The following is a 27,100-nucleotide window of genomic DNA, read 5'->3' as shown; positions in this document are numbered from 1 at the left end:
GTTACTTTTTTCTGTACAACAAGTGTGTGGTTATATTCTAGTATACATTGGAAAATGACGGGGCTGGAGTGATCAGAATGACCGTATTGTCGGATGTTTGCGGGTGGATGGATCTCATACTACTGCTTTATTTTCAGGGACCGGCAGCAGGTAGTGTAAAGCATGGTGGCTTATTTTATTTTGTATTCAGAATAGTACAAGAGATTGGAAAGAGGAATATTAAATGATTAACAACTAGTATATGAGGGATAATAGATGATCACAACAACTACTAAAATAGGGATAGAAATAATAATAATAATAGATAAGACTAAAAAATAGGGGGTAGAAGTGTATATATTTATACAGTGTAAAATTACTGTATAGTCTTTTTATTAGGTGCGTTCCTTTGAACATCTGTGGAGTACCCCAAAGTGACGGGTGCAGTGGGAGTTTGCAGATATTATTTTGTTTTACTTTATTTTATTTTATATGCAGATGTTATTTTATTCTATTTTATTTTATAGTTTCTCATATTGATAAGGGATGAGGGTAGAGGAAAAACCAGGACAAATATCCTCCTGAGATCCAAAGGTCAAGAGTATCCATATAATGTGATGGTGTATTGTTAATTTATTGAAACTGTATCCATTGTTATCATGGACACAGTTTCATGTGTGTAAACTGACAGAGATATGTTACATGAAGATAGTATTTATACTTGCACAGTAGGACAAGGGGCAAGACAAGAAATATATGTATATGAGTTGAGTTTTCAAAGAAATTTGTTCTAGATTATTATAAGATGTTCCTATGTATAGGGTCATTGTGTGGAAATAAAAAGTTAAAAATTATTATTAATAAAATCCCGTTTTGGTAAATGAATTAATTGAGTAAAAATTAAAAGTTATTGGTAAAATCCCATCTTTGTGGGGTATTTTTCGGTGTTGGTTGTTTTGGTAAAATCTTCCTTGGAGAGATATTTTTTTGGGGAAAAAAGTTACACTAGAGAAAAAAATAAATAAAAAAAAACTAAGGGGTTTAGCCAAAAAATTGTCTCATTTATTTTATTTAATCCTTGTGGCGCAAGGGTATCTAATTGGTACATCCAGTAGACTTCTCGTCGCTGCAGGGTACTAAACCGATTGTATGGGTTTTTGGTAAAGTTTTTAAATATTGTGCCTATGCTGGTTTAGCCTACAGGGTAGCTCCTGAGTTGTGCGCCCTACATATTGAAGCCCGCAGCTACACTCGATTAGATAGATTACATAGCTGGATTGGCACGTTAGGTGATGCTTTATCGCAAAGGTAGTCCCATTTTTATTTGACGAGAAATGTGTGCATTTATTGGTTATTACCTTACAACATAGGCACCGACTTTTCCCACATTTGTAACTGCCTGTTTTTTTAGGGGGTAGGGGTGGGCCAACTGTGATAGCTTTTTTGTGTTGTTTTGGCTTGCTAGGGGCGAGAAGGTTCTTAATTGTCGGGGCTCTCCTATAGATCATTCTAGGTTTGGGGGGTAAATGTTTGGCGAGGTATGGATCCTGTAGTAAAATATGCCAATATTTGGAAAAGATTGTACCTATATTATTATTGGATGTGTTAAACTGTGTGACAAAGTTTGTATTCATTTCTGTGTGTATCCCTTGTCTTTTTTTGGGCTGTAGGCAGGTTTCCTGCGTGTCCGTAATGGTTCTACCATAGGCGTTTTTTATAAGCTTCCTCGGGTAGCCTTTTTCAATAAAGCTTTTTTCCAGGATTTTTGCCTGATTTTGAAAATCGCTATCCAAAGTACAGTTTCGTCGGATCCGTTTATATATGCTATATGGGATGTTTTCCAACCATTTTTTGTTATGAAAACTTGAAAAATTAATATAGCTATTTGTATCTATGGATTTAAAATATGTTTTAGTGGCCAATTTGTTATCTTCGGTGGAGATAATGATATCTAAAAATTTGATCTCGCTTCTATTGTATTTTGTCGTAAAGTTGATTCCCCAGCCTGTGTTACTCATAGTGTTGCAAAAATGTAAAGCAGTGTTTTCGTCGCCATCCCATATCATGAAGATGTTATCAATGTACCTTTTGTAGTAGATGAGTTGTTGGATTGGGGGTACGGTATTTTGGATGTCTAGCCTTTCGAATTCCCCCATTAACAAGTTTGCAAAAGACGGCGCCACTTTTGTCCCCATTGCTGTACCCCTGCATTGATGGTATGTTACGCCATTATAGATAAAGAAGTTGTTCTCCAAAATAAAACGTAGGGCCTCTAGAAGAAAATTTACTTGGGGTGGTTTTACAGTGGGATCTCCCTTTAGGACAGTTTTTACGCACTCTATGCCCAAATTATGTTGGATGTTGGAATATAGGGCTGTGACGTCCATAGTGAACAATGCATATGAGTAGGGATGAGCGAACTCGAACTGTATAGTTCGGGTTCGTACCGAATTTTGGGGTGTCCGTGACACGGACCCGAACCCGGACATTTTCGTAAAAGTCCGGGTTCGGGTTCGGTGTTCGTCGCTTTCTTGGCGCTTTTGTGACGCTTTCTTGGCGCTTTTTGAAAGGCTGCAAAGCAGCCAATCAACAAGCGTCATACTACTTGCCCCAAGAGGCCGTCACAGCCATGCCTACTATTGGCATGGCTGTGATTGGCCAGAGCACCATGTGACCCAGCCTCTATTTAAGCTGGAGTCACATAGCGCCGCCCGTCACTCTGCTCTGATTAGCGTAGGGAGAGGTTGCGGATGCGACAGTAGGGCGAGATTAGGCAGATTAACTCCTCCAAAGGACTTCACTTGATTAATCGATCGATCTGCAGCTGTGCATCATTGAGCTGCTGAAATTCAAATGCTCACTCACTGTTTTTAGGCTGCCCAGACCGTTTGTCAGTCACTTTTTTCTGGGGTGATCGGCGGCCATTTTGTGTCTTGTGCGGTGCTGCGACCAAGTGCATCCAAGCTGCGACCAAGTGCATTTAACCCTCAATGGTGTGGTTGTTTTTTGGCTAAAGCCTACATCAGGGTGAAGCTGTCACACCAAGTGCATTTAACCAGCAATAGTCTGTTCATTTTTTGGCCATATACTACATCAGGGGCAAGCTGCGCCTGTCACCAAGTGCATTTAACCCTCAATGGTGTGGTTGTTTTTTGGCTAAAGCCTACATCAGGGTGAAGCTGTCACACCAAGTGCATTTAACCAGCAATAGTCTGTTTATTTTTTGGCCATATACTACATCAGGGGCAAGCTGCGCCCGTCACCAAGTGCATTTAACCCTCAGTAGTGTGGTTCGTCAAGCTGTGACACCAAGTGCATTTAACCAGCAATAGTCTGTTCATTTTTTGGCCATATACTACATCAGGGGCAAGCTGCGCCCGTCACCAAGTGCATTTAACCCTCAGTAGTGTGGTTGGTCAAGCTATCACACCAAGTGCATTTAACCAGCAATAGTCTGTTCATTTTTTGGCCATATACTAAATCAGGGGCAAGCTGCGCCCGTCACCAAGTGCATTTAACCAGCAATAGTCTGTTCATTTTTTGGCCATATACTACATCAGGGGCAAGCTGCGCCCGTCACCAAGTGCATTTAACCCTCAGTAGTGTGGTTGGTCAAGCTATCACACCAAGTGCATTTAACCAGCAATAGTCTGTTCATTTTTTGGCCATATACTAAATCAGGGGCAAGCTGCGCCCGTCACCAAGTGCATTTAACCAGCAATAGTCTGTTCATTTTTTGGCCATATACTACATCAGGGGCAAGCTGCGCCCGTCACCAAGTGCATTTAACCCTCAGTAGTGTGGTTCGTCAAGCTGTGACACCAAGTGCATTTAACCAGCAATAGTCTGTTCATTTTTTGGCCATATACTACATCAGGGGCAAGCTGCGCCCGTCACCAAGTGCATTTAACCAGCAATAGTGTGGTTATTTTTTGGCCATATCCCAGTCTAATTCTGTCACTAAATCCATACCGGTCACCCAGTGCCTAAATACTAGGCCTCAAATTTATATCCCGCTAAATCTCTCGTTACCGCTGTCCTGTTGTGGCTGGGAAAGTTATTTAGTGTCCGTCAAAGCACATTTTTTGTTCTGGGTTGAAGTACAATTCCCAATTTAGCAATTTCATAATTTAGTGGTTCCTGCTATATCAGAGCTATTTGAAATCTATCCCTAAAAGGGTATATAATATTCAAGGTGCACATAGGGTCATTCAGAATAACTTCACACACACGCTACTGTGCATTTCCAAGTCTAATTCTGTCGCTAAATCCATACCGGTCACCCAGCGCCTAAATACTAGGCCTCAAATTTATATCCCGCTAAATCTCTCGTTACCGCTGTACTGTTGTGGCTGGGAAAGTTATTTAGTGTCCGTCAAAGCACATTTTTTGTTCTGGGTTGAAGTACAATTCCCAATTTAGCAATTTCATAATTTAGTGGTTCCTGCTATATCAGAGCTATTTGAAATCTATCCCTAAAAGGGTATATAATATTCAAGGTGCACATAGGGTCATTCAGAATAACTTCACACACACGCTACTGTGCATTTCCAAGTCTAATTCTGTCGCTAAATCCATACCGGTCACCCAGCGCCTAAATACTAGGCCTCAAATTTATATCCCGCTAAATCTCTCGTTACCGCTGTCCTGTTGTGGCTGGGAAAGTTATTTAGTGTCCGTCAAAGCACATTTTTTGTTCTGGGTTGAAGTACAATTCCCAATTTAGCAATTTCATAATTTAGTGGTTCCTGCTATATCAGAGCTATTTGAAATCTATCCCTAAAAGGGTATATAATATTCAAGGTGCACATAGGGTCATTCAGAATAACTTCACACACACGCTACTGTGCATTTCCAAGTCTAATTCTGTCACTAAATCCATACCGGTCACCCAGCGCCTAAATACTAGGCCTCAAATTTATATCCCGCTAAATCTCTCGTTACCGCTGTCCTGTTGTGGCTGGGAAAGTTATTTAGTGTCCGTCAAAGCACATTTTTTGTTCTGGGTTGAAGTACAATTCCCAATTTAGCAATTTCATAATTTAGTGGTTCCTGCTATATCAGAGCTATTTGAAATCTATCCCTAAAAGGGTATATAATATTCAAGGTGCACATAGGGTCATTCAGAATAACTTCACACACACGCTACTGTGCATTTCCAAGTCTAATTCTGTCAGCTAAATCCATACCGGTCACCCAGCGCCTAAATACTAGGCCTCAAATTTATATCCCGCTAAATCTCTCGTTACCGCTGTCCTGTTGTGGCTGGGAAAGTTATTTAGTGTCCGTCAAAGCACATTTTTTGTTCTGGGTTGAAGTACAATTCCCAATTTAGCAATTTCATAATTTAGTGGTTCCTGCTATATCAGAGCTATTTGAAATCTATCCCTAAAAGGGTATATAATATTCAAGGTGCACATAGGGTCATTCAGAATAACTTCACACACACGCTACTGTGCATTTCCAAGTCTAATTCTGTTAGTAAATCCATACCGGTCACCCAGCGCCTAAATACTAGGCCTCAAATTTATATCCCGCTGAATTTGAATACAATACATTGGGCCAAATAATATTTTTGTTGTTGTGGTGAACCATAACAATGAGAAAAACATCTAGTAAGGGACGCGGACGTGGACATGGTCGTGGTGGTGTTAGTGGACCCTCTGGTGCTGGGAGAGGACGTGGCCGTTCTGCCACATCCACACGTCCTAGTGTACCAACTACCTCAGGTCCCAGTAGCCGCCAGAATTTACAGCGATATATGGTGGGGCCCAATGCCGTTCTAAGGATGGTAAGGCCTGAGCAGGTACAGGCATTAGTCAATTGGGTGGCCGACAGTGGATCCAGCACGTTCACATTATCTCCCACCCAGTCTTCTGCAGAAAGCGCACAGATGGCGCCTGAAAACCAACCCCATCAGTCTGTCACATCACCCCCATGCATACCAGGGAAACTGTCTCAGCCTCAAGTTATGCAGCAGTCTCTTATGCTGTTTGAAGACTCCGCTGGCAGGGTTTCCCAAGGGCATCCACCTAGCCCTTCCCCAGCGGTGAAAGATATAGAATGCACTGACGCACAACCACTTATGTTTCCTGATGATGAGGACATGGGAATACCACCTCAGCATGTCTCTGATGATGACGAAACACAGGTGCCAACTGCTGCGTCTTTCTGCAGTGTGCAGACTGAACAGGAGGTCAGGGATCAAGACTGGGTGGAAGACGATGCAGGGGATGATGAGGTCCTAGACCCCACATGGAATGAAGGTCGTGCCACTGACTTTCACAGTTCGGAGGAAGAGGCAGTGGTGAGACCGAGCCAACAGCGTAGCAAAAGAGGGAGCAGTGGGCAAAAGCAGAACACCCGCCGCCAAGAGACTCCGCCTGCTACTGCCCGCCGCCATCTGGGACCGAGCACCCCAAAGGCAGCTTCAAGGAGTTCCCTGGCATGGCACTTCTTCAAACAATGTGCTGACGACAAGACCCGAGTGGTTTGCACGCTGTGCCATCAGAGCCTTAAGCGAGGCATTAACGTTCTGAACCTGAGCACAACCTGCATGACCAGGCACCTGCATGCAAAGCATGAACTGCAGTGGAGTAAACACCTTAAAACCAAGGAAGTCACTCAGGCTCCCCCTGCTACCTCTTCTGCTGCTGCCGCCTCGGCCTCTTCCTCCGCCTCTGGAGGAACGTTGGCACCTGCCGCCCAGCAAACAGGGGATGTACCACCAACACCACCACCACCACCTCCGTCACCAAGCGTCTCAACCATGTCACACGGCAGCGTTCAGCTCTCCATCTCACAAACATTTGAGAGAAAGCGTAAATTCCCACCTAGCCACCCTCGATCCCTGGCCCTGAATGCCAGCATTTCTAAACTACTGGCCTATGAAATGCTGTCATTTAGGCTGGTGGACACAGACAGCTTCAAACAGCTCATGTCGCTTGCTGTCCCACAGTATGTTGTTCCCAGCCGCCACTACTTCTCCAAGAGAGCCGTGCCTTCCCTGCACAACCAAGTATCCGATAAAATCAAGTGTGCACTGCGCAACGCCATCTGTGGCAAGGTCCACCTAACCACAGATACGTGGACCAGTAAGCACGGCCAGGGACGCTATATCTCCCTAACTGCACACTGGGTAAATGTAGTGGCAGCTGGGCCCCAGGCGGAGAGCTGTTTGGCGCACGTCCTTCCGCCGCCAAGGATCGCAGGGCAACATTCTTTGCCTCCTGTTGCCACCTCCTCCTTCTCGGCTTCCTCCTCCTCTTCTTCCACCTGCTCATCCAGTCAGCCACACACCTTCACCACCAACTTCAGCACAGCCCGGGGTAAACGTCAGCAGGCCATTCTGAAACTCATATGTTTGGGGGACAGGCCCCACACCGCACAGGAGTTGTGGCGGGGTATTGAACAACAGACCGACGAGTGGTTGCTGCCGGTGAGCCTCAAGCCCGGCCTGGTGGTGTGTGATAATGGGCGAAATCTCGTTGCAGCTCTGGGACTAGCCAATTTGACGCACATCCCTTGCTTGGCGCATGTGCTGAATTTGGTGGTGCAGAAGTTCATTCACAACTACCCCGACATGTCAGAGCTGCTGCATAAAGTGCGGGCCGTCTGTTCGCGCTTCCGGCGTTCACATCCTGCTGCTGCTCGCCTGTCTGCGCTACAGCGTAACTTCGGCCTTCCCGCTCACCGCCTCATATGCGACGTGCCCACCAGGTGGAACTCCACCTTGCACATGCTGGACAGACTGTGCGAGCAGCAGCAGGCCATAGTGGAGTTTCAGCTGCAGCACGCACGGGTCAGTCGCACTACAGAACAGCACCACTTCACCACCAATGACTGGGCCTCCATGCGAGACCTGTGTGCCCTGTTGCGCTGTTTCGAGTACTCCACCAACATGGCCAGTGGCGATGACACCGTTATCAGCGTTACAATACCACTTCTATGTCTCCTTGAGAAAACACTTAGGGCGATGATGGAAGAGGAGGTGGCCCAGGAGGAGGAGGAGGAGGAGGAAGAGGGGTCATTTTTAGCACTTTCAGGCCAGTCTCTTCGAAGTGACTCAGAGGGAGGTTTTTGGCAACAGCAGAGGCCAGGTACAAATGTGGCCAGCCAGGGCCCACTACTGGAGGACGAGGAGGACGAGGATGAGGAGGAGGTGGAGGAGGATGAGGATGAAGCATGGTCACAGCGGGGTGGCACCCAACGCAGCTCGGGTCCATCACTGGTGCGTGGCTGGGGGGAAAGGCAGGACGATGACGATACGCCTCCCACAGAGGACAGCTTGTCCTTACCCCTGGGCAGCCTGGCACACATGAGCGACTACATGCTGCAGTGCCTGCGCAACGACAGCAGAGTTGCCCACATTTTAACCTGTGCGGACTACTGGGTTGCCACCCTGCTGGATCCACGCTACAAAGACAATGTGCCCACCTTACTTCCTGCACTGGAGCGTGATAGGAAGATGCGCGAGTACAAGCGCACGTTGGTAGACGCGCTACTGAGAGCATTCCCAAATGTCACAGGGGAACAAGTGGAAGCCCAAGGCCAAGGCAGAGGAGGAGCAAGAGGTCGCCAAGGCAGCTGTGTCACGGCCAGCTCCTCTGAGGGCAGGGTTAGCATGGCAGAGATGTGGAAAACTTTTGTCAACACGCCACAGCTAACTGCACCACCACCTGATACGCAACGTGTTAGCAGGAGGCAACATTTCACTAACATGGTGGAACAGTACGTGTGCACACCCCTCCACGTACTGACTGATGGTTCGGCCCCATTCAACTTCTGGGTCTCTAAATTGTCCACGTGGCCAGAGCTAGCCTTTTATGCCTTGGAGGTGCTGGCCTGCCCGGCAGCCAGCGTTTTGTCTGAACGTGTATTCAGCACGGCAGGGGGCGTCATTACAGACAAACGCAGCCGCCTGTCTACAGCCAATGTGGACAAGCTGACGTTCATAAAAATGAACCAGGCATGGATCCCACAGGACCTGTCCGTCCCTTGTCCAGATTAGACATTAACTACCTCCCCTTAACCATATATTATTGGACTCCAGGGCACTTCCTCATTCAATCCTATTTTTATTTTCATTTTACCATTATATTGCGAGGCTACCCAAAGTTGAATGAACCTCTCCTCTGTCTGGGTGCCAGGGCCTAAATATATGCCAATGGACTGTTGCAGTGGTGGCTGACGTGAAGCCTCATTCTCTGCTATGACATGCAGACTAATTCTCTGCTGACATGAAGCCAGATTGTCTGTTACGGGACCTCTCTCCTCTGCCTGGGTGCTGGGCCTAAATTTATGAAAATGGACTGTTGCAGTGGTGGGTGACGTGAAGCCTCATTCTCTGCTATGACATGCAGACTGATTCTCTGCTGACATGAAGCCAGATTGTCTGTTACGGGACCTCTCTCCTCTGCCTGGGTGCTGGGCCTAAATATATGCCAATGGACTGTTGCAGTGGTGGCTGACGTGAAGCCTGATTCTCTGCTATGACATGCAGACTGATTCTCTGCTGACATGAAGCCAGATCCTCTGTTACGGGACCTCTCTCCTCTGCCTGGGTGCTGGGCCTAAATTTATGAAAATGGACTGTTGCAGTGGTGGGTGACGTGAAGCCTGATTCTCTGCTATGATATGAAGACTGATTCTCTGCTGACATGAAGCCAGATTCTCTGTTACGGGACCTCTCTCCTCTGCCTGGGTGCCGGGGCCTAAATATCTGAGAATGGACTGTTCCAGTGGTGGGTGATGGGAAGCCAGATTCTCTGCTATGGGACCTCTCTCCAATTGATTTTGGTTAATTTTTATTTATTTAATTTTTATTTTAATTCATTTCCCTATCCACATTTGTTTGCAGGGGATTTACCTACATGTTGCTGCCTTTTGCAGCCCTCTAGCCCTTTCCTGGGCTGTTTTACAGCCGTTTTAGTGCCGAAAAGTTCGGGTCCCCATTGACTTCAATGGGGTTCGGGTTCGGGACGAAGTTCGGATCGGGTTCGGATCCCGAACCCGAACATTTCCGGGAAGTTCGGCCGAACTTCTCGAACCCGAACATCCAGGTGTTCGCTCAACTCTACATATGAGTCTTTCCAGGGGATGTCCTTTAATTCACGGATTAGTTGGCTGGAATCATGGAGGTAACTGGGTAGTGTGCGTACATGGGGTTGCAAAAATAGATCCAGGTAGTGTGAGAGGTTACTTGTGGCACATTTTGTGTTTGATACAATTGGTCTACCAGGCGGGTGTGTTCCATTTTTATGTATTTTTGGGAGGTGGTAAAAGTAAGGGGTGCAGGGGGCTCTAGGCATTAGGAATTTGTTTTCTTTTTTCTTTATATAATTTCTATCATGGGCGTCCTTTGTTATTTTTGCGAGGTCTTTGTTTATACCTGGGAAGGGGTCTTTTGACACTTTTTCATAATAATCTGTATCATTGAGGATGTTTAATGCTTCCTTCTCATAATCGATAAAGTCTTGGATAACTATCCCACCCCCTTTGTCCGCTGGGCGAACAATTATATTTTCATTGGTACAAAGTTTTTTTTAGGGCATTCTTTTCGAGTCTACTAAGATTTTCTTTTCTATTTTGCATAATTGGTACCGAAGTCATTTTTTTGAGATCAGAAGATATAAGGTCAAAAAAAGTGGGGATATGATGTCCCTGGCTTTGGAGGGGGAAGAAGTTGGACTTTGGTCTCACATCTTGATGTGTAAATAAGGGTGGTTCTGTCTCTGTTGATTGGTCTATTTTTTTCTTTTTTTGGGGAGGTTTGCTATTTTCCGCCTCAAAATGCCTTTTAATTGTGAGGTTTCGCCTAAATTTTTGTATATCCAGGAACAGTTCAAAGGGGTTAACAGTATTAAATGGACAGAAGGATAATCCTTTTTCCAATAGCTTGGTTTCTGTTACTGTAAGAATATGGGACGAAAGGTTAAAGATTTTTATAGTGGACGTAGATTCGGATTTGTCTCTAGTATCTGGACGATTTTCCTTTCTTGAACACCTCCCCTACAACCTCGTGTTCGGGTTTTCTTTTTCCCAGGATTGGTCTGAAATACTGTGTAATCTGGTGAGCGTTTTTTTTGGGGTGTAAGCAGTATGTTGTGGACAGTGTCGAACTGGCAGGAGGTGGGGTGGTTTTGGCATAGCCTAAAAAAGGTACTAGTGCAGAGGAACCAGGGAGTGAATTGTCAATGATAATGACTTGATTACTAGCTGAGGTTGTTGATGGAGGGGTATGGTGTGTGGTGAGATTGCAGAGTAAGGAGATGTCTGTAGGAGGACTATCTGGGGACGATGTAGATATACCTGGAATAGTGATGTGTGGGAGAGTGCCAATAGTGGCAGGGAGAAGGGGAGCGGGCAGAGGCACCAGGGGCTCGAGAGGGGGGCTATCATAGAGCAGTGTTTCCCAACCAGTGTGCCTCCAGATGTTGCAAAACTACAACTCCCAGCATGCCCGCACAGCCAAATGCTGTCCAGGCATTCTGGGAGTTGTAGTTTTGCAACAGCTGGAGGCACACTGGTTGGGAAACACTGTCATAGAGGACCTCTATGGAATTGGCTAATTCCTGGGTGGGGGATCTATAAGTGGGAGTTGGGATCGGTTTTTATGTTCAAAATATTTGGTTTTTAGTGCCCTAAATTTCTCTAAGAAATCATCGCTGGTGTCAATGGGATGTATGGAGTAAGAGGCTGTTGGCGTCGGAGTAAGTGTTTGTGTGGTATTTGGGGGAGTATTCCCACCGGATGCACCGGAGTAAGATGAGGGCTGAGGATTGGAGCGGGAAGCTGCCGGGATGGTGGGGAGTAATCGTGTACTGTTGGGGTGTGTGCTCCTGTCGGGTTTTTTGGGGGGGAAGGAAGGTTGTGGGTTACTATCTGCGTTAAGTAATGATAAGCGCTGGGGAATAGGGATGTATCCATTGTTGGGTGGATCGAGACTACTGTGGAGTTTGTTAGCAAGCAAGGGATTGGCTTGTTTGGCCGAGGGTTTGGAAAGGCATATGTCCGTCCTTGCTTCTCCTTTGTCATTATGTTGTTTGGAAGCATTATTTATCTTATAGCGATTATTGATAAAGGACCGTGATCTAGTATTGGCATACTGTGCTGGTCCCTGTTGGTGTGCTATAACTGGTGCGTGAGTCTGTCCCTGTTTTGCCCTATTGGTGGACGGGTAGTGGTTATTGTGCTCTATATTTTTACTTAGTCGATATTTGTCTTGTACTTATTGGCTACGATATTTTGTTCATTTTGGTAGAGCCTGTTTGTGAGATTGTGATTAATGACAGAAAAATCAGGGTGACAGGAAAAACTGCGCAGGCAAAGAATATTTTTTCAATGTCTTTGGCGTGAGTCTTTGCTAGTTTTTCTCTTTTTGCCAGGATGATTTTGATCAAACCAGCTGCACACTGGTCCAGATAATCGTTCCACTCATAGGTGAAAACTGGATCCTCTGGAAAAGTGGGCGGAATGTTAATTCGTAGACCCCTGGGTGATATATTTTCTTTTAGGTATTTTCAGAAACATTATGTCCAAGGAGTGTAGTAGTTCACTTTTCAGGTCATCCTCCAGTTTTTTGAAAAGCTCGAGCATCCTATTAGTGTCCATAGCAGAGTCGCCTGTTGTGTTTTTATTCATGGTGTCTGTTTGGGAGGTAGTCACATTTGGATTCTTGGTAGTATAGTGTAACACCAGTGATTCTTGTGTAGGCCTGCCACCTGGCATAATAGAAGTCTATGGCCTTCCATGGTGCATTCCATCATGGTCCATGGTAGCGGAATCCATAACGGGATTCTTTGATAACGCAAACCTTGTGCTTCGAATTTGAAAACACAAGTTTGCTCAACACTATTCAACACACATCAGGTCCTCCTTAGGGCTCACGCACATGAAAGTATTTTCTTCCCGTGTCCGTTCCAATCCAATTTTTTTCTTATTTTCCTTTCTGAACAATTCATTTCAGTGGGTCCGCAAAAACCCCCAGAAATTACTCCGCGTAAATTCGGTTTCCATATGTCTGTTCCGCAACAAAATAGAATATATCCTGTTATTGTCCGTATTACAGACAAGGATAGTACTGTTCTATTAGGAGCCAACAGTTACATTTTGCAAAATATGGAATGCAAATTGCCACCATCCGTATTTTTTGAGTATCCGTTTTTTTGAGGACTTCAAAATACATACAGTTGTGTGCATGAGCCCTGAACTCCTCAGAAGTGTAGTTTATTTCTTTTGACCTCTCCCTCCTGAGCCGCTGGCAGGCTGTGCCATCCCCCAATACTCCTTTCTGTTGCTTCTGCTCCCTCTATCCACAGAATGGACCTTTCGTGCCCTCAGTGCTCCTCTCCCCATCACCCAAAGAGCCCCTGCCAAATAGTGTCCCTCCTGTGCACTGCCCCTCTTGCCGGTGCCAAAAAAAACCCCCAAAACTTTAGGCTGGAAAAACATTATAAAGACCCCATGTTGCAGGTGGGTCCAAATTAGAAAACGGTAGGTAGGGTCAACAAAAGTTGTCGGGGACAGTAAACCATTAACCATGATAACACTGCTGAGAGCAAGAAACTGCGCTTGTATAATCTGTATCAGAAATTGGCATGCTGCGAAAGTAAAATGTCCACTTTGCTAACTCCGCTGCATTTACATACAGCGAGGTGGATGCGATTTGAAATAGTCTGAGCCACACATTGTAAAAAGTTTGCTCAGTCAAATCTGCAGATTGTAAATGACATTAGTAGGCTGTAGTTTTCTGCCACAGATTTCACCCACTTCAGTGCAACGGGTGCACCATCCAAACGGATCTTTTTGCCTCAGGAAGCGGTAGGACTGCAGGGGGTGGACATTCAGCCTCCAGCCCTGCACTCCTGCATCCTGCTCAGCCTTGCATACATTTGGTGTCAGAGTCAGAGACCAGGCCAGATTAAACAAGAGTCCTCCTTTATTGTGTGTAGGATTAAAGTTCTAGTACATCCAGCAGTAGTTTGTATAAAATGCAACGTCCTCACAGATGTTCCAGCATGAGCTAAGCAGATGAATATGTCATTGGCCCTCAGATTACTTTGGCTAAAATATCTACTATAGGATCCACTGGCTAAGAGCTGTGCTCTAGCAACTGTGGCTGTAGTGTCCGCTATTCTAGAGTACGTAGGTTGTCTTAACTTGTTATCCATCTGCTGCAGCAGGGTCTGGATCGCCTTAATCTGGGTTACTTTGCAATCTCTCTCTCTCTCTGTAGCCATGCAAATCCTTCTCTTTTAGCGCTTGCTTGTATCTTCTGGAGCTCATGGAGGTGACGTATCGGTTATTTGGTCAGTTATTTCCATCAGTTATTGTGAGCCAAAACTGGGTGCAGGTCAAAAACACAGAACAGGTGAATATCTTTCCATTGTACCTTTTTCTCTGAGTAGGCTTCACTTCTGCTTTTGGATCACAATAACTGATGGAAATAACTGACATGTGAACTTGGCCTTAGGGTACTATCACACTAGCGTTTTTCTTTTCTGGTGTTGAGTTCCATCACAGGAGCTCAATACCGGGGAAAAACTGATCCGTTTTATCCTAATGCATTCTGAATAGAGAGCATTCCGTTCAGTATGCATCAGGATGCGTCAGTTCAGTCCCTCTTACGTTTTTTGGCCAGAGAAAATACCGCAGCATGCTGCAGTTTTCTCTCCGGCTGAAAATCCTGAACACTTGCAGGATCCGGCATTAATTTCCATTGAAATGTATTAGTGCCGGATCCGGCATTAAGTGTTCCGGGAAAACGGATCCGGTATTTCGGTCTGTGCATGCGCAGACCTTTAAAAATAAAAAAAATTTAAAATTAAAAATACTGGATCCGCTTTTCCAGATGACACTGGAGAGAAGGATGCATTATTTCAATGCAATTCAATCCACATCCGGATCCATCTGACAAATGCCATCCGTTTGCGTCAGGATTGCTGGATCCAGCAGGCAGTTCCGGTGACGGAAACTGCCCGCCGGAATCCTCTGCCGCAAGTGTGAAAGTACCCTTACAGAAAGTAAAGAGCAGAAGCTTAAAATGTGATCATACGATGAGACCAGCGAGATCCAGCCCTGAGCACGTGTTAGGCTGCTTTCACACTAGCGTTTTGGCTTTCCGCTTGTGTGATCCGTTCATGGCTCTAACAAGCGGTCCAAAATGGATCCGTTTTGCCCTAATGCAATCTGAATGGAAAAGGATCCGCTCAGAATGCATCAGTTTGCCTCCGTTCAGTCGCCATTCTGCTCTGGAGGCGGACACCCAAACGCTGCCTGCAGCATTTTTCTGTCCGCCATGCGGTGCGGAGCAAGACGGATCCATCCTGGCACACAATGTAAGTCAATGGGGACGGACCCGTTTTCTCTGACACAACAGCAAACTGATCCGTCCCCCATTGACTTTCATTGGTGATCAAGACGGATCCATCATGGCTAAAGAAGACATAATACAGCCGGATCCGTTCATGACAGGTGTATACGGTTGTGTTATTGTAACAGAAGCATTTTTGCTGATCCATGACGGATCCACAAAAAACGCTAATGTGAAGGTAGCCTAAGTCAGTGGAAATAAAACCAGGCACACAACGATATAAGGGGGGATGGAGAATTTTATTTATAATCTTATTAATGATGGGACTGAAGTTTTGGTGTAAATTGCAAATCGAAGTCGAGGATAAGTTACATCCATTGACTTTTATTGATTCAGGGGAAGGCGAAAAAACCCCCTGTAGGGGGAAAAATTCCTTCCCGACTCCGCTTAGGGCAGTCAGACGATTTCCCTGGATCAGATATTATTAATCCAGAGGAAGGCGAAAAAACCTCACTGAGCCTCAGCCATCAGCCTGTAATGAGGAAAAATTCCTTCCCGACTCCATGCATGGCAGTCAGATTAGTCCCAGAATCAATGACTAAATAATCTGTCCGCAAGGGGTTGGCCAAATTGTACTTTGAATTAGGTGAATGGCTGAATTGGGGGAGGGCAAATGTGTTGATCCAGAAGAAGGAGAGAAAAAACCCCTTTATGACATCTGCCAATCTGTCCTAATCTAAGGGGAAAAACACTCCTTCCAGACTGCAAATAAAGCAGTGGGAAAATAGTCCCTGGATCAAATGCCCGTACACATCATCCGGTGGGATCGGCTCCAGGATCAGTGTCCTCTGTCGTCAAGATGTCTTCAAGATGTTTTCCTTCAGTCCAATCGCAGGGAGGGCTTCCAGGATCCAGTCTTCCCTTACCTGTTATTGTCTTCATACTGTGGTATAAATGATAGGAAGAATCAATACAGATACCATATATTCTGGTGTAATATACAAAGATTTTGTGCTACATATGAAGATTAGGGATTTTACACAACTCATAAAATTTGAGCTTCCCATTTGGAGCAGCTTAAATCTTGAATTTATACAACTGTATGGGAACACTGCTTATTTCCATCTATATACCTGGATCTTTTCTTCTGTCCATCCATGGATCTTCTCCAGGGGCTCAGGAGGACATTTTGCTCTGGTGACATTAGAGCTGGTGGAGGGTTTACTGGGTGTTAAATGACAACCCTCTGAAAATGGCCTGATGTTTCAGTGGCAATCGTCGCTTCTTGGCCGCTGCTGCCTCCATTTCGTCCAGGTTGAAATGTGTGGAACAGCTTTGAGGTATAGATGGCTACAAGAAAAAGAAATAGATATAACTGAGGATATGGTCATCACAATTGGTGACAGACCTGATATGAAGCTTATGCTGGTAGTATTTCCACATGTAATATGATTACCTTATGTACTCATCCCCCACCATAATAAGATATATTTTTCTGTAGGAGTATAAAGCATATTAAATGCCAAATTAGGGTAGTGGCCTGCACTCCTTACAGGGGTCTGCCTCCAACCAGCTCCATTCAAGAATTGTTTGTTACAAATATAATTATGACTTTACCTTCCAAAATACATTCAAGGTGCGAACCACTGAAAACACATGAAAGCTCTGTATGCTGACATGCATTACTGGCGTTGGAGTTCAGTGGCCCAATCCCCAAACCACCATGTCCTGTGACAATTGCTACTGCCCCCTCCTTATTACCTGCCAACATGCCCCCCTATCAAGCCCCTGACATTGAGAATCATATACACAGTGGCGTAGCTAGAAATTACTGGGCCCTGCAGCAAATTTTTGAATGAAGCCCCCCTTCCCCAGTAATTTTTTCGCAACCCCTTCCTTTTATGCCGCCCCCATTCCTGTGGCTAGTAAAGATCGCTCTCTCAGATGAGGCCTGGCAGCTGTTCCATCCGTTTTCTACACTGTATATGCTGTCACTGTATATAATTTCATTGTGTAATACTGAGCAGGGGGCCCTGACAAAATCTTTTAGTCCTCCTCTTCCTGGATGGGCCCCTTCAGGGTCAGGGCCCCAAAGCAGCCGCTTCCCCTATAGTTACGCCCCTGCATATACAGTGTATGAAGTGTATCTAGAGCACGGTAGACTTTCTGTTTATGCACTTACTACAGGGATGTGTGGTGGTGGCATCTGAAGGGCTTCCACTGAGACCCAGTCAATATGCTGGAAGAAATGGTGGCCTCTGATGTTACCATGGACTCCTAAGCGCTTGGCAGGATCTCTCAGGAGGAGCTGAAAATGAGAAATGTAATGATAACTTAGTGACTATAACGACCTTTGAACACAATGACCAATCACATTCCAGATCTTACATTTTCAGGGGAAAGCTGGGAAATGAAATCTCCACTTTTCTCTTGCGCAAGTTTTGATATATTTTGCCTAATGTTTATTCTGTCTGAATGCTGGACTCAGGCTGTAGTGTCAGCAATGGGAGATTTTAGAAATCTGTGGCTGCTTGTTACATAAACTAAGAGGGGTGGACTAAGGCTACTTTCACACTTGCGTTCGGAGCGGATCCGTCTGGTGTCTGCACAGACGGATCCGCACCTATAAAGCAAACGCTTAGATCCGTTCAGAACGGATCAGTTTGTATTTTTTTATTTTTTTTTCATGATAGTGCAAACGGATCCGTTTTGACTTTACATTGAAAGTCAATGGGGGGCGGATTCGTTTGAAAATTGAGCCATACTGTGTCAACTTCAAACGGATCCGTCCCCATTGACTTACATTGTAAGTCTGGACGGATCCGTTTGCCTCCGCACGGCTAGGCGGACACCCGAACGCTGCAAGCAGCGTTCAGGTGTCCGCCTGCTGAGCAGAGCGGAGGACAAACGGTGCCAGACTGATGCATTCTGAGCGGATCCGCATCCACTCAGAATGCATTAGGGCTGGACGGATCCGTTCGGGCCGCTTGTGAGAGCCTTCAAACGGAACTCACAAGCGGAGCCCCGAACGCAAGTGTGAAAGTAGCCTAAGTATGTAGACTTGTCCTCAGTACATTAACTACCAGACTCTTACTTTAAAGGAAAACTCATATTCCAACTATCCAGTAGGTAAATTATTCCCAAAAATGTTACCATGGGAGAACGACTATAATGTCTGCCTCAGTGCTGGTAAAAATGGCTCCGGGCCAGGACTCTTGTCATAGATTGTGCTATTACTAAGTCTGTGCTGGATCTGGTCAGGTTGTGGGTCCAGAGGTGACTCCTTAGCATCCTCTGTTGTGTAGACCAGTATTGTAACCTTGTATACTACAGAAGTGCTGGTTGTGTATTGTTACCCAGCGAGCAGCACCTCTGAGGGGGGACCTCTCCTAAACACTACAGTGGTGAGTACTAGTGAAGGAGATCATGGTGCACTATGGGGTATTGTAGGGAGAGATGTCTTCTATCACAGGTTGTCATGTAACATTGTATACAGTACAGTAGTGTCATGTAGGAACATACTGACCTTTTTAATGATGTCTTTAGCGCCGGAGCGTGTTCTGCCCTGACTGGTAATCATTTCATTTAAGATGACACCAAATGAATACCAGTCCACTCCGACGCCATACTCCTCCTCAGCCCGCATCTGCCAGGAAGGAGAGAAGATTAGTACACAGCTCTTACCCACATTGTAGGTGCTAAGGTTTCTGCCATTGCCAACATATCATAGAATGGAGTCACTCAAGGTGTTTAGCTGAATGATGACAAGATGTTCTGCCTCCATCCAGCAGCAGATAAACTGCAACCACAAAGTCGTCTTTTGTAGACTCGGTGTAACCAAGTGTTACATGGGGGTTCATTCATTTGAATGAACATATTCTAATATTAGGTTTCTCCACAAGCACCCACTGCAGTGGAAATGAATGGTCACCCCGAGCTTCCCCTGGCAATACCAGCTGATCCCTGAGATCAGTAGATGGCATGAAGGTAATTAAAGAGGTCATTTCATGGGTCCAGAAAAAGTCAGACTTCCACCAATATGATGCTCCTGCTTATCCTAAGGATGAATGATCAATATTCTGAACCCCTTCAATACAAATGGATCAGTGAAAATGATGTAAACTCCCCTTTTTCTCACCTCAGGAGCCACGTAGCCTTTTGTTCCAGCATATTCGGTGGCTGTGCGGTCTCCAAGCATGTTCTCAAGTGCGAGACCGAAATCCGTGATCTTAATATGGCCCGTCTCAGCCACCAGGATGTTCTCGGGCTTGAGGTCTCTGTGGATGATGCCCTTAGAATGGAGATATTGGATGCCACACACGAGCTCAGCGGCATAGAATCTGTCAGAAAAGTAAATGAATGAATATAATGCGAGGATAACACAGAAGACTCTTAGACTTTCTTACCGGTCACCAGAATAAGAGACAATAATGTTTCTTATTACTGTCAAATGATGAGGCAGTGTCTTATGGAAAGGGCTGCATGGTGGCTTAAAATCACATGGACTTCTATTCCAGGGTTTTAAAGAGCAACCAGTCCTAGTCATGTTCTAGAATGTGTCGCTTATGGCCATTAATAACTATTCCCGGAGGGCCCCTTTAATACCTAGGAATATGATTAAGGCTCCTACACATCAGACTGGGGAGATATCAGAAAAAAAGATCACATAGATGTGATTTCTGGAGGAACGTTTCCTCTCTGTCTTCAAGTCTTCTTTTGGGGGAACAGATCTCATCAGTGTGATGTGCAGGAGGCCGGACACTGGATCTAATATTTCAGGTCATTTTCTAACCGTTTAGCTGAGGTTCTTATTTAACTATACCTTGCACTGGGGATGTCAAGCCGCCCCTTCATCCGTAGGAACTGATCAAAGTCCCCGCAGCTCATGTATTCCAGACCAAGTAGAACAAGCATCTGTGACATAGAAGACACCATTACCAAACCATCAGAACATCTACACATGAACTATATGGAATCTAGCAGTGGCTTCTGTCATCTTTAAAGGGATATTCCAGTGTCAATAAGTAACGTTTATTATTTGTATATAGTGAAAGATTCTACAATTTTACAATCTTTCTGTATCAAATTCTCAGTTATTAGGATCTCTGCTTGCAGTTACTGAATGGGAACCGTCATTAGTTTCCTCCCAGCTGCTATAAATCTGTCCTGGTCCTGTGATGGAGATATGGTGCATAGCATGGACTTTATTGAGCCAAGTGTCTGTGTGTCCATAACATGGGGAGGATAGGTTTTTAGCCACTGGAGGTAAACAATGAAGGATCCTGTTACATAACTTCAAGTAATACAGTGTTTATGGATATGCTGAGTTGTGTATGTAATATGCTCCTTGAGGATTGGGAATGTGTACTGTATTTGTACAATGTCATAATCCTAAAAGGTAAAAAAAAATACCTAAAAAATGAAATAATACAGCAGAAGAAGCATGGCAGGACAATGCAGAGCAAAGACAGGAGACATTTGGGTAGGTACATTTAATAAGGTGATCATATGCGCCATTGCGGTTTGTTTCTATGGTCAGCAGATGACACACTGACTAAATCTATTAACCCTCTCTACGCTAGACCACAAAATAAGTGACCTCGACCAGGGAAGGTTAAATAAGTGGAAAATGTTATTTTCTAATTTTCTGTAATTCAAACCTGGGGGCGTCTTATAGTCCACAAATAAAGTAAATTAGAAAATGATATAACCTGCCATCGTAGAATAAATAACCTTTATTTTGACATGCCTGAATTGCTAGCAGTCTGCAGTAAGGGTACAGAGGAGTGGTAACCAGTTGGGGGGTGTACCTGCACAGACTCACTCTATCCAATCAGTGCTGCCATTTTCAGACTGTAAGTAAATGGAGCACTGGTCATGTATGCAAACTACTGCTTCATTCATATGGGGACTCAGGAACCTCCATTCTTCTGATCACTGGGGGTCCCTGCAGTCCTACCCGACCCCTTTCTTTCAAATGGCTGGTCGCTCTGAGAGGTGCTGCAGTGAAGGGGCCTAAGTTCTCCACCAAGTGCTGCTGCCCCCTTTTCTGCTGATTGGGTTACGAGTGGAGACATTTGACAAAAGTGAAGTTGTCAGAAGTGTACCTTGGTCTGGAATGCAAATTCCGCGTGGACAAGGAAGGGGCTCCCAGATGCCAGCTGTAAGACTCGGTGCTCCACCAACACATCCGCCTCATCGCAGTCGGCAAGCATGGTTCTCTTGCTGCTGATCTTAACAGCATACTTCTGATGGTTAGAAGTATCCTCCGCCAAGACGACCTTACCATAACTTCCCTCCCCGAGCACATGATGGAAAATTAATCTCTCCCTGATGGTATTGGAGATTGTGCTTCTAGAGCAGGTTGGCCGAACACCGCTGTCCTCGACTAGGGGGAAAATAATAGAAAGACATGTGAAAGGATATTCCCATCTTAGGCTTGTATACCATATTGATTGACTTGGTTCTTTCTGTTATTCTGATAGACGATAGCTGCCAACAATCCCGAATTTGTATAGCCAAGAACAGAGCTTGGCTATCTCCAGCAGTCCCATAGACTCTGAATGGTGATCGGTGAGGGTCTATACTGTTCTATTTGAAGGGGTATTCCCATCTGAGACAATGAGACACCTTTTGGGACCCACACCTATATCGAGAATGAGCTGGGAAAGTGGTGGCTGGAGGACCCCAGATTTCCACTGGGTCCAGCCACCACCAAGCGCTGTCCCAATAGTAGTGAATGGGAGCGCACCCGTTTGCGCAGCCACTGCTCCCATTCATTTCTATGAGGCCGAGCTATTTCAATAGGGCTTGGCTATTTTCTGCCTTCCTTAGAAACGAATAGAGGGCAGCCATACATGTGCGGTGCGCCCTCTGGGACTTTGTTGGCTGCGTTTATGAAATAGGTGGGGGTCCCAGAGGTAGAACCTGCACCTATGAGACAATGGGGGCAGATCCTAGAGATATGACCCCGTTGTCTCAGATGGGAATACCCATTTAACAGAATCCAGCACCGTAGATAAATACAGACCTAGATCAGACTCTAAAATATATACTGAAATCAGACCCCTTAATAAATACAGACCCCAGACCAAGTGCCTTAACCCCTATATATATTGTGGGTACTTCCTCTGGTAGACAGGATTAGCGGAAGGAGTATAGAGGCAACAAAAACTTTTTGGGATCAAACAGTTCAGTGTTTTATTCACACTATAGGCAAGTGCTCAAACAAGCAGTCATATTCAAACAAAAAGTCACCTTGCGTTGTTGGTGGTAATTCAAACAATGCGGCAATTCTGCCTCAAAGCATCCTTGCTGATAGCAGCACCAACCTGTTTTCACACCAAACAGGTAGCAAGCCTTCCTCCAGACGCAAGGCTCCCAGATCCCAACACAGAGACATGGCTTCTAAGCCCAGCTGCCTATTTAAGGACAGCCAGGTGCTCCAAAACCCGGACCGGCATTTAAAATCCGGTCCGGTATTTGCCCTCACCTGGCTGTAAATCAGCCCAGCAGCACATGCTGGGAGGAAAATACCTGTTTTCCCAGACCAAACCCCTCACTGTGTCACTATACATATATATATACCGTATTTTTGGCCCTATAAGACGCACCTAGGTTTTTGAGGAGGAAAATAAGAAAAAAAATTCTAGCCAAAAGGTGTGCTTTTGGTGGGTTTGAACTAATGGCGGTCTGTGCATGACACTATTATGGGGGATCTGTGGATTATGCACTGTTATGGGGTGGGGGATTTGTGGATGGCACTGTTATGTGGGGGATCTGTGGATGGCACTGTTATGGGCGGAGCTGTGGATGGCATCATGATGGGGGGGTCTGTGGATGGCATTATGATGGTGCGGGGGATCTGTGGATGGCATTATAATTGTGGGGGATTTGTGGATGGCATTATGATGGGGGGGATCTGTGGATGGCACTGTTATAGGGTGGTTGATCTGTGGGTGACACTGCTATATGTGTCACCCACAGATCCCCCCATAACAGTCCCATCCACAGATCCCCCCCCATCATAATGCCATCCACAGACCCCCCCCACCATCATAATGCCATCCACAAACCACCCCCCCCCCATCATTATCCCATCCACAGATTCCTAGGGAGGGACTGTAGTAGGCGGGGAGAGAAGCGGGCAGTGCAGGCACTGTACTCTGTCCCCGCCGCTCAGTATGTACTGTATTATACGTAGTGTTAATCATAATATCTAAAACGAATAATGATGCGCTCCCCCTGCTCCACCCTGTGCTTACCGGTATATGTCACGCTCCTGTAGTAAGCACTAGCAGCTAGCAGGCAGGCCGGGCAGCCATGACTCACGGAGGTCACGTGCCTGCTCTGCCTACTTCATTCATAAAGTAGGCGGAGCAGGCATGTGACCTCCGTGAGTCACGGCTGCCCGGCCTCCCTGCTAGCTGCTAGTGCTTACTACAGGAGCGTGACATGTACCGGTAAGCACAGGGTGCGGGGGGAGCGTATCATTATTCGGTTTAGATATTATGATTAACACTACGTATAATACAGTACATACCGAGCGGCGGGGACAGAGTACAGTGCCTGCACTGCCCGCTTCTCTCCCCGCCTACTACAGTCCCTCCTTCCTCCTCCATCCTCACTAATATATCGCAGTCTGCGATGTAAACTGCCAGCATTCGCCCCATAAGACGCAGGGGCACTTTCCCCCCACTTTTGGGGGAGGGGAAAGTGCGTCTTATGGGGGCGAAAAATACGGTATATATATCCTGTAAAAAAAATACAAATATTCTTTGCATCGCCATTTTCTGACACCCACATTTGTCTTTATTATTAGAGCCATGTAAGGGCATATTTTTGTGGTGTAGTTTTTTTTTTTTGTACCATGATTTTTCAGTATTTTTGGGCAACAACCCATGACAGGCCTGGGACTTTTTAATAAGCCCTGCGATTTTTCCACAGGGGTTCCAATCGGAGGACTTAGGTAACCCCCCTCCCTCTGTCAAACTCCATAGATCAGTTTCCCCTCCCTCTGTCAAAATCCTGCAATCGCTATTGACAGCAGCATCTGAGGGGTTCAAAGACCGGTATCATCATCATCACATGCACTGCTGGCAGGTGTCTACTGTATTATACAGTCAGCATCCACCATATATAGAGAGTGACCTCAACGTGTGAGCTTGATCCATATAACGCTTTATCACATATGACATACATATAGGTGATTATGCATTAAGGGGATGGATAATAAAAACTGAAGCCTATGTGCCATTTACCTGCTGTTACTCCCATGGAGAATTATGATATATACATATACAGTATGGCGCCACCTGCTGTTTAAAGCGTATAACAATCTGCATCTACTGAGCTAAGTGCTGCTGGTCACAGGTCCGTCACTGTCCTCATAGCCAGGTCTCTTCACAGTGGTCCTCTCTGTTCACCGCAGGGCAGCTAGAAGAAATAGCTTTCTTCCCTGTGCTCACTGCAGAGGAGCTAAATAAGAAAGGCGTCTTCCATGCAGAAAGCTATTTCTATTGGTTCTTCTGCTGGGAACACAGGATCACTTCGCAGAGACCTGGCTCTGGAGGAGTGAGCACGTCTAATCGGCTCGCTGAGCTCAGTAGGTGGACCTGCACATTGCTATACACTGTGAACACCAGGTGGCGCTATACTATGTAAGTAAATGTCATAACAGAATCTGAATGGTAAATGTGCTCTATTTTTATAATGGATTAATGAATATGACATATAATGGTGAACCAACCCATTTCCCCTTCCTGACATATCATATACCTATACACTGTAATGCTGCAGGGCAGTGTATGGAGCAGGCTCCACAGGGGGTGCCAAATGTGCAATAAAAAGAATCACATTTAAAAATTATATTTAAAGAAGCTAAAAAAGCCTCTTTCCTTTTCATCGTATACAGTAATAATGATATAATTGGTGTCACTGTGCCTGTAAACTTCCAACCTAATAAAATATACCACATGATAAATGCTTTACAAACACACACACAATGCCAGAAGTTTTTTATTTTGTACATGTAATAAAACATAAGGAAAACAATGTATATTTATTAGCGCCATGACTGTGCTGATCCGCGGGATAAAGGTAACATCACTGAGCGCCAAACTTACAGAGCAGACCCCTGAATACAAACCCTGGAATAAATACACACCCCATAATACCTACAGACCCCAAATCATCTAAATGAATACCGTTTTGTGTCAAAGCTGCTGCACAACATCTTTCATCTCATTACTGGGGGCACTGCCGCACTTATATATTCAGGTCAATATTTGGGATCAGTATTTGGAAGCCAAAACCCTGAGTGGAACCTACACAGAGGGAAAGGGTGATGGAAACCTCTGTATTTCTTATGTATTTCTGGGTTTGACATATACAAACCAAATATACCTGACAGTGACCTAACTCTACAGAAAGAGGTTCTGCAGCAGCTGAAGGGTGTAATGCACTTCCTAGAATAGATTATTCAGAATATGAGAAGTCACCTTGGAGGTCAGGGATCTGTAGACATGAGCTCTGCACGGGGCCTTGTACATTTCTAGGGACCTGGAGCTCCTGATGACTTCTGATCCCTTACAATAGGGGCACAGCGTCCATGTATCAGAATCACTCCCGTGTATGCAGGGTTGTTACAGTGTTGTACTATACACAATACAGGCTGCTGTCTATGACAGCCTATATTCTCTCCATGCACAGGCTTTGCTGAAAATAATTCCTATAATAACATTAAATGCTTAAAACGGACCTGTGTACGGCCTAATTCACACTGCACTGCCCTAGCCCAGTGTCTAAATACCCTGACCAGGCAGAATGGCTTGTTGGCGCTCCCAGGGTACATCCCTGCTAGCACTTCTCCCCCACCCCTAGTACCACCCCAGATATAAATGTGGAATCCCCTTCCTTCTGCTTGTCTCAGGTCTCAGCTCTACAGAACAGATTCATGTAAAGTTATACAATGTGCCCAGGATGTGTAGCTTCTGTATTACTGTATGTGTGCATCTACCTGAGACTCCCTGGTCCTCCTGCTGGTCTTCTTTCTTCGGGACATCATCTTCTTTCTTGATCCGTGACTTCTTTCCATCTTTTGAAGAGATGATGAGTTTTCTCTTCTTGCCGCATTTTGTCTGTTTAGTCCCATCTTCATCCACTGGAATGATGGGTTGAATAGGAGACATCTTCTCAGAGGAGCTGGATGTTATCCTCTTCTTGCTCCTCTTGGGTGTCTCCTTGTCTTCATCAGCTGAGGTCAGGATGGTACGTTGCTTCTTCCCTCCTTTCCTCCTGATGATAATCTCCTCTTCTTCCTCCATCTTCTTCTGCTCATCAGCCGATGAGTCAGAAATGTGTCTCTTCTTCTTCTGTCCTCTCTTCCTCACAGCAATCTCCTCTTCTTCCTCCATCTTCTTCTGCTCATCAGCCGATGAGTCAGAAATGTGTCTCCTCTTCTTCTGTCCTCTCTTCCTCACAGCAATCTTCTCTGTATCCATCGCAGCGCTTTCCCTGGGGTAAGCAGATATGTCCTCCGTCGCCAGTCAACTCCAACTGCCACTTCTAACTGCCACCTACCATTCAGACACGGCCACCACAGTTGCCCTGGTTACATGGATTGTGATGTGCCCAGTAACTGGCCAATAGCGTTCAGCCATTTGGGCCAGGCTCTTTTTGAACATATCTATTGAAAATACATTTCTTATCTGAAATATAATGGATTTAAGTTTCCATTTTACTTTGAGGTTTAAGGAACACGTTGAAAACTCTTATGAAATAAAATGTGCCACAAAGTTGGAGCAATAA

General features: G+C 45.3%; 1 protein-coding gene across 1 annotated transcript; it reads right to left on the bottom strand.

Moving 5' to 3' along the window:
- Window positions 1–15,605: 15,605 nt before the first annotated feature.
- On the bottom strand, window positions 15,606–26,793 carry LOC122923544 (protein kinase C delta type-like). Its single transcript, XM_044274379.1, has 8 exons — window positions 26,310–26,793; window positions 21,400–21,680; window positions 20,115–20,206; window positions 19,431–19,632; window positions 18,819–18,938; window positions 17,475–17,600; window positions 16,426–16,642; window positions 15,606–16,235 (listed from the first exon to the last, which is right to left on the bottom strand). The coding sequence occupies exons 1-7, from the start codon at window positions 26,791–26,793 to the stop codon at window positions 16,514–16,516; spliced, it is 1,434 nt and encodes a 477-aa protein (XP_044130314.1). The 3' UTR covers window positions 15,606–16,235; window positions 16,426–16,513.
- Between the last annotated feature and the right edge of the window lie 307 nt (window positions 26,794–27,100).

This window comes from Bufo gargarizans, unplaced genomic scaffold, assembly GCF_014858855.1.
Source record: "Bufo gargarizans isolate SCDJY-AF-19 unplaced genomic scaffold, ASM1485885v1 original_scaffold_1714_pilon, whole genome shotgun sequence".
Classification (NCBI taxonomy): Eukaryota; Metazoa; Chordata; class Amphibia; order Anura; family Bufonidae; genus Bufo; species Bufo gargarizans.
The sequence above is the reverse complement of the archived record's forward strand: the minus strand, read 5'-3'. Positions and strand labels throughout refer to the sequence as shown.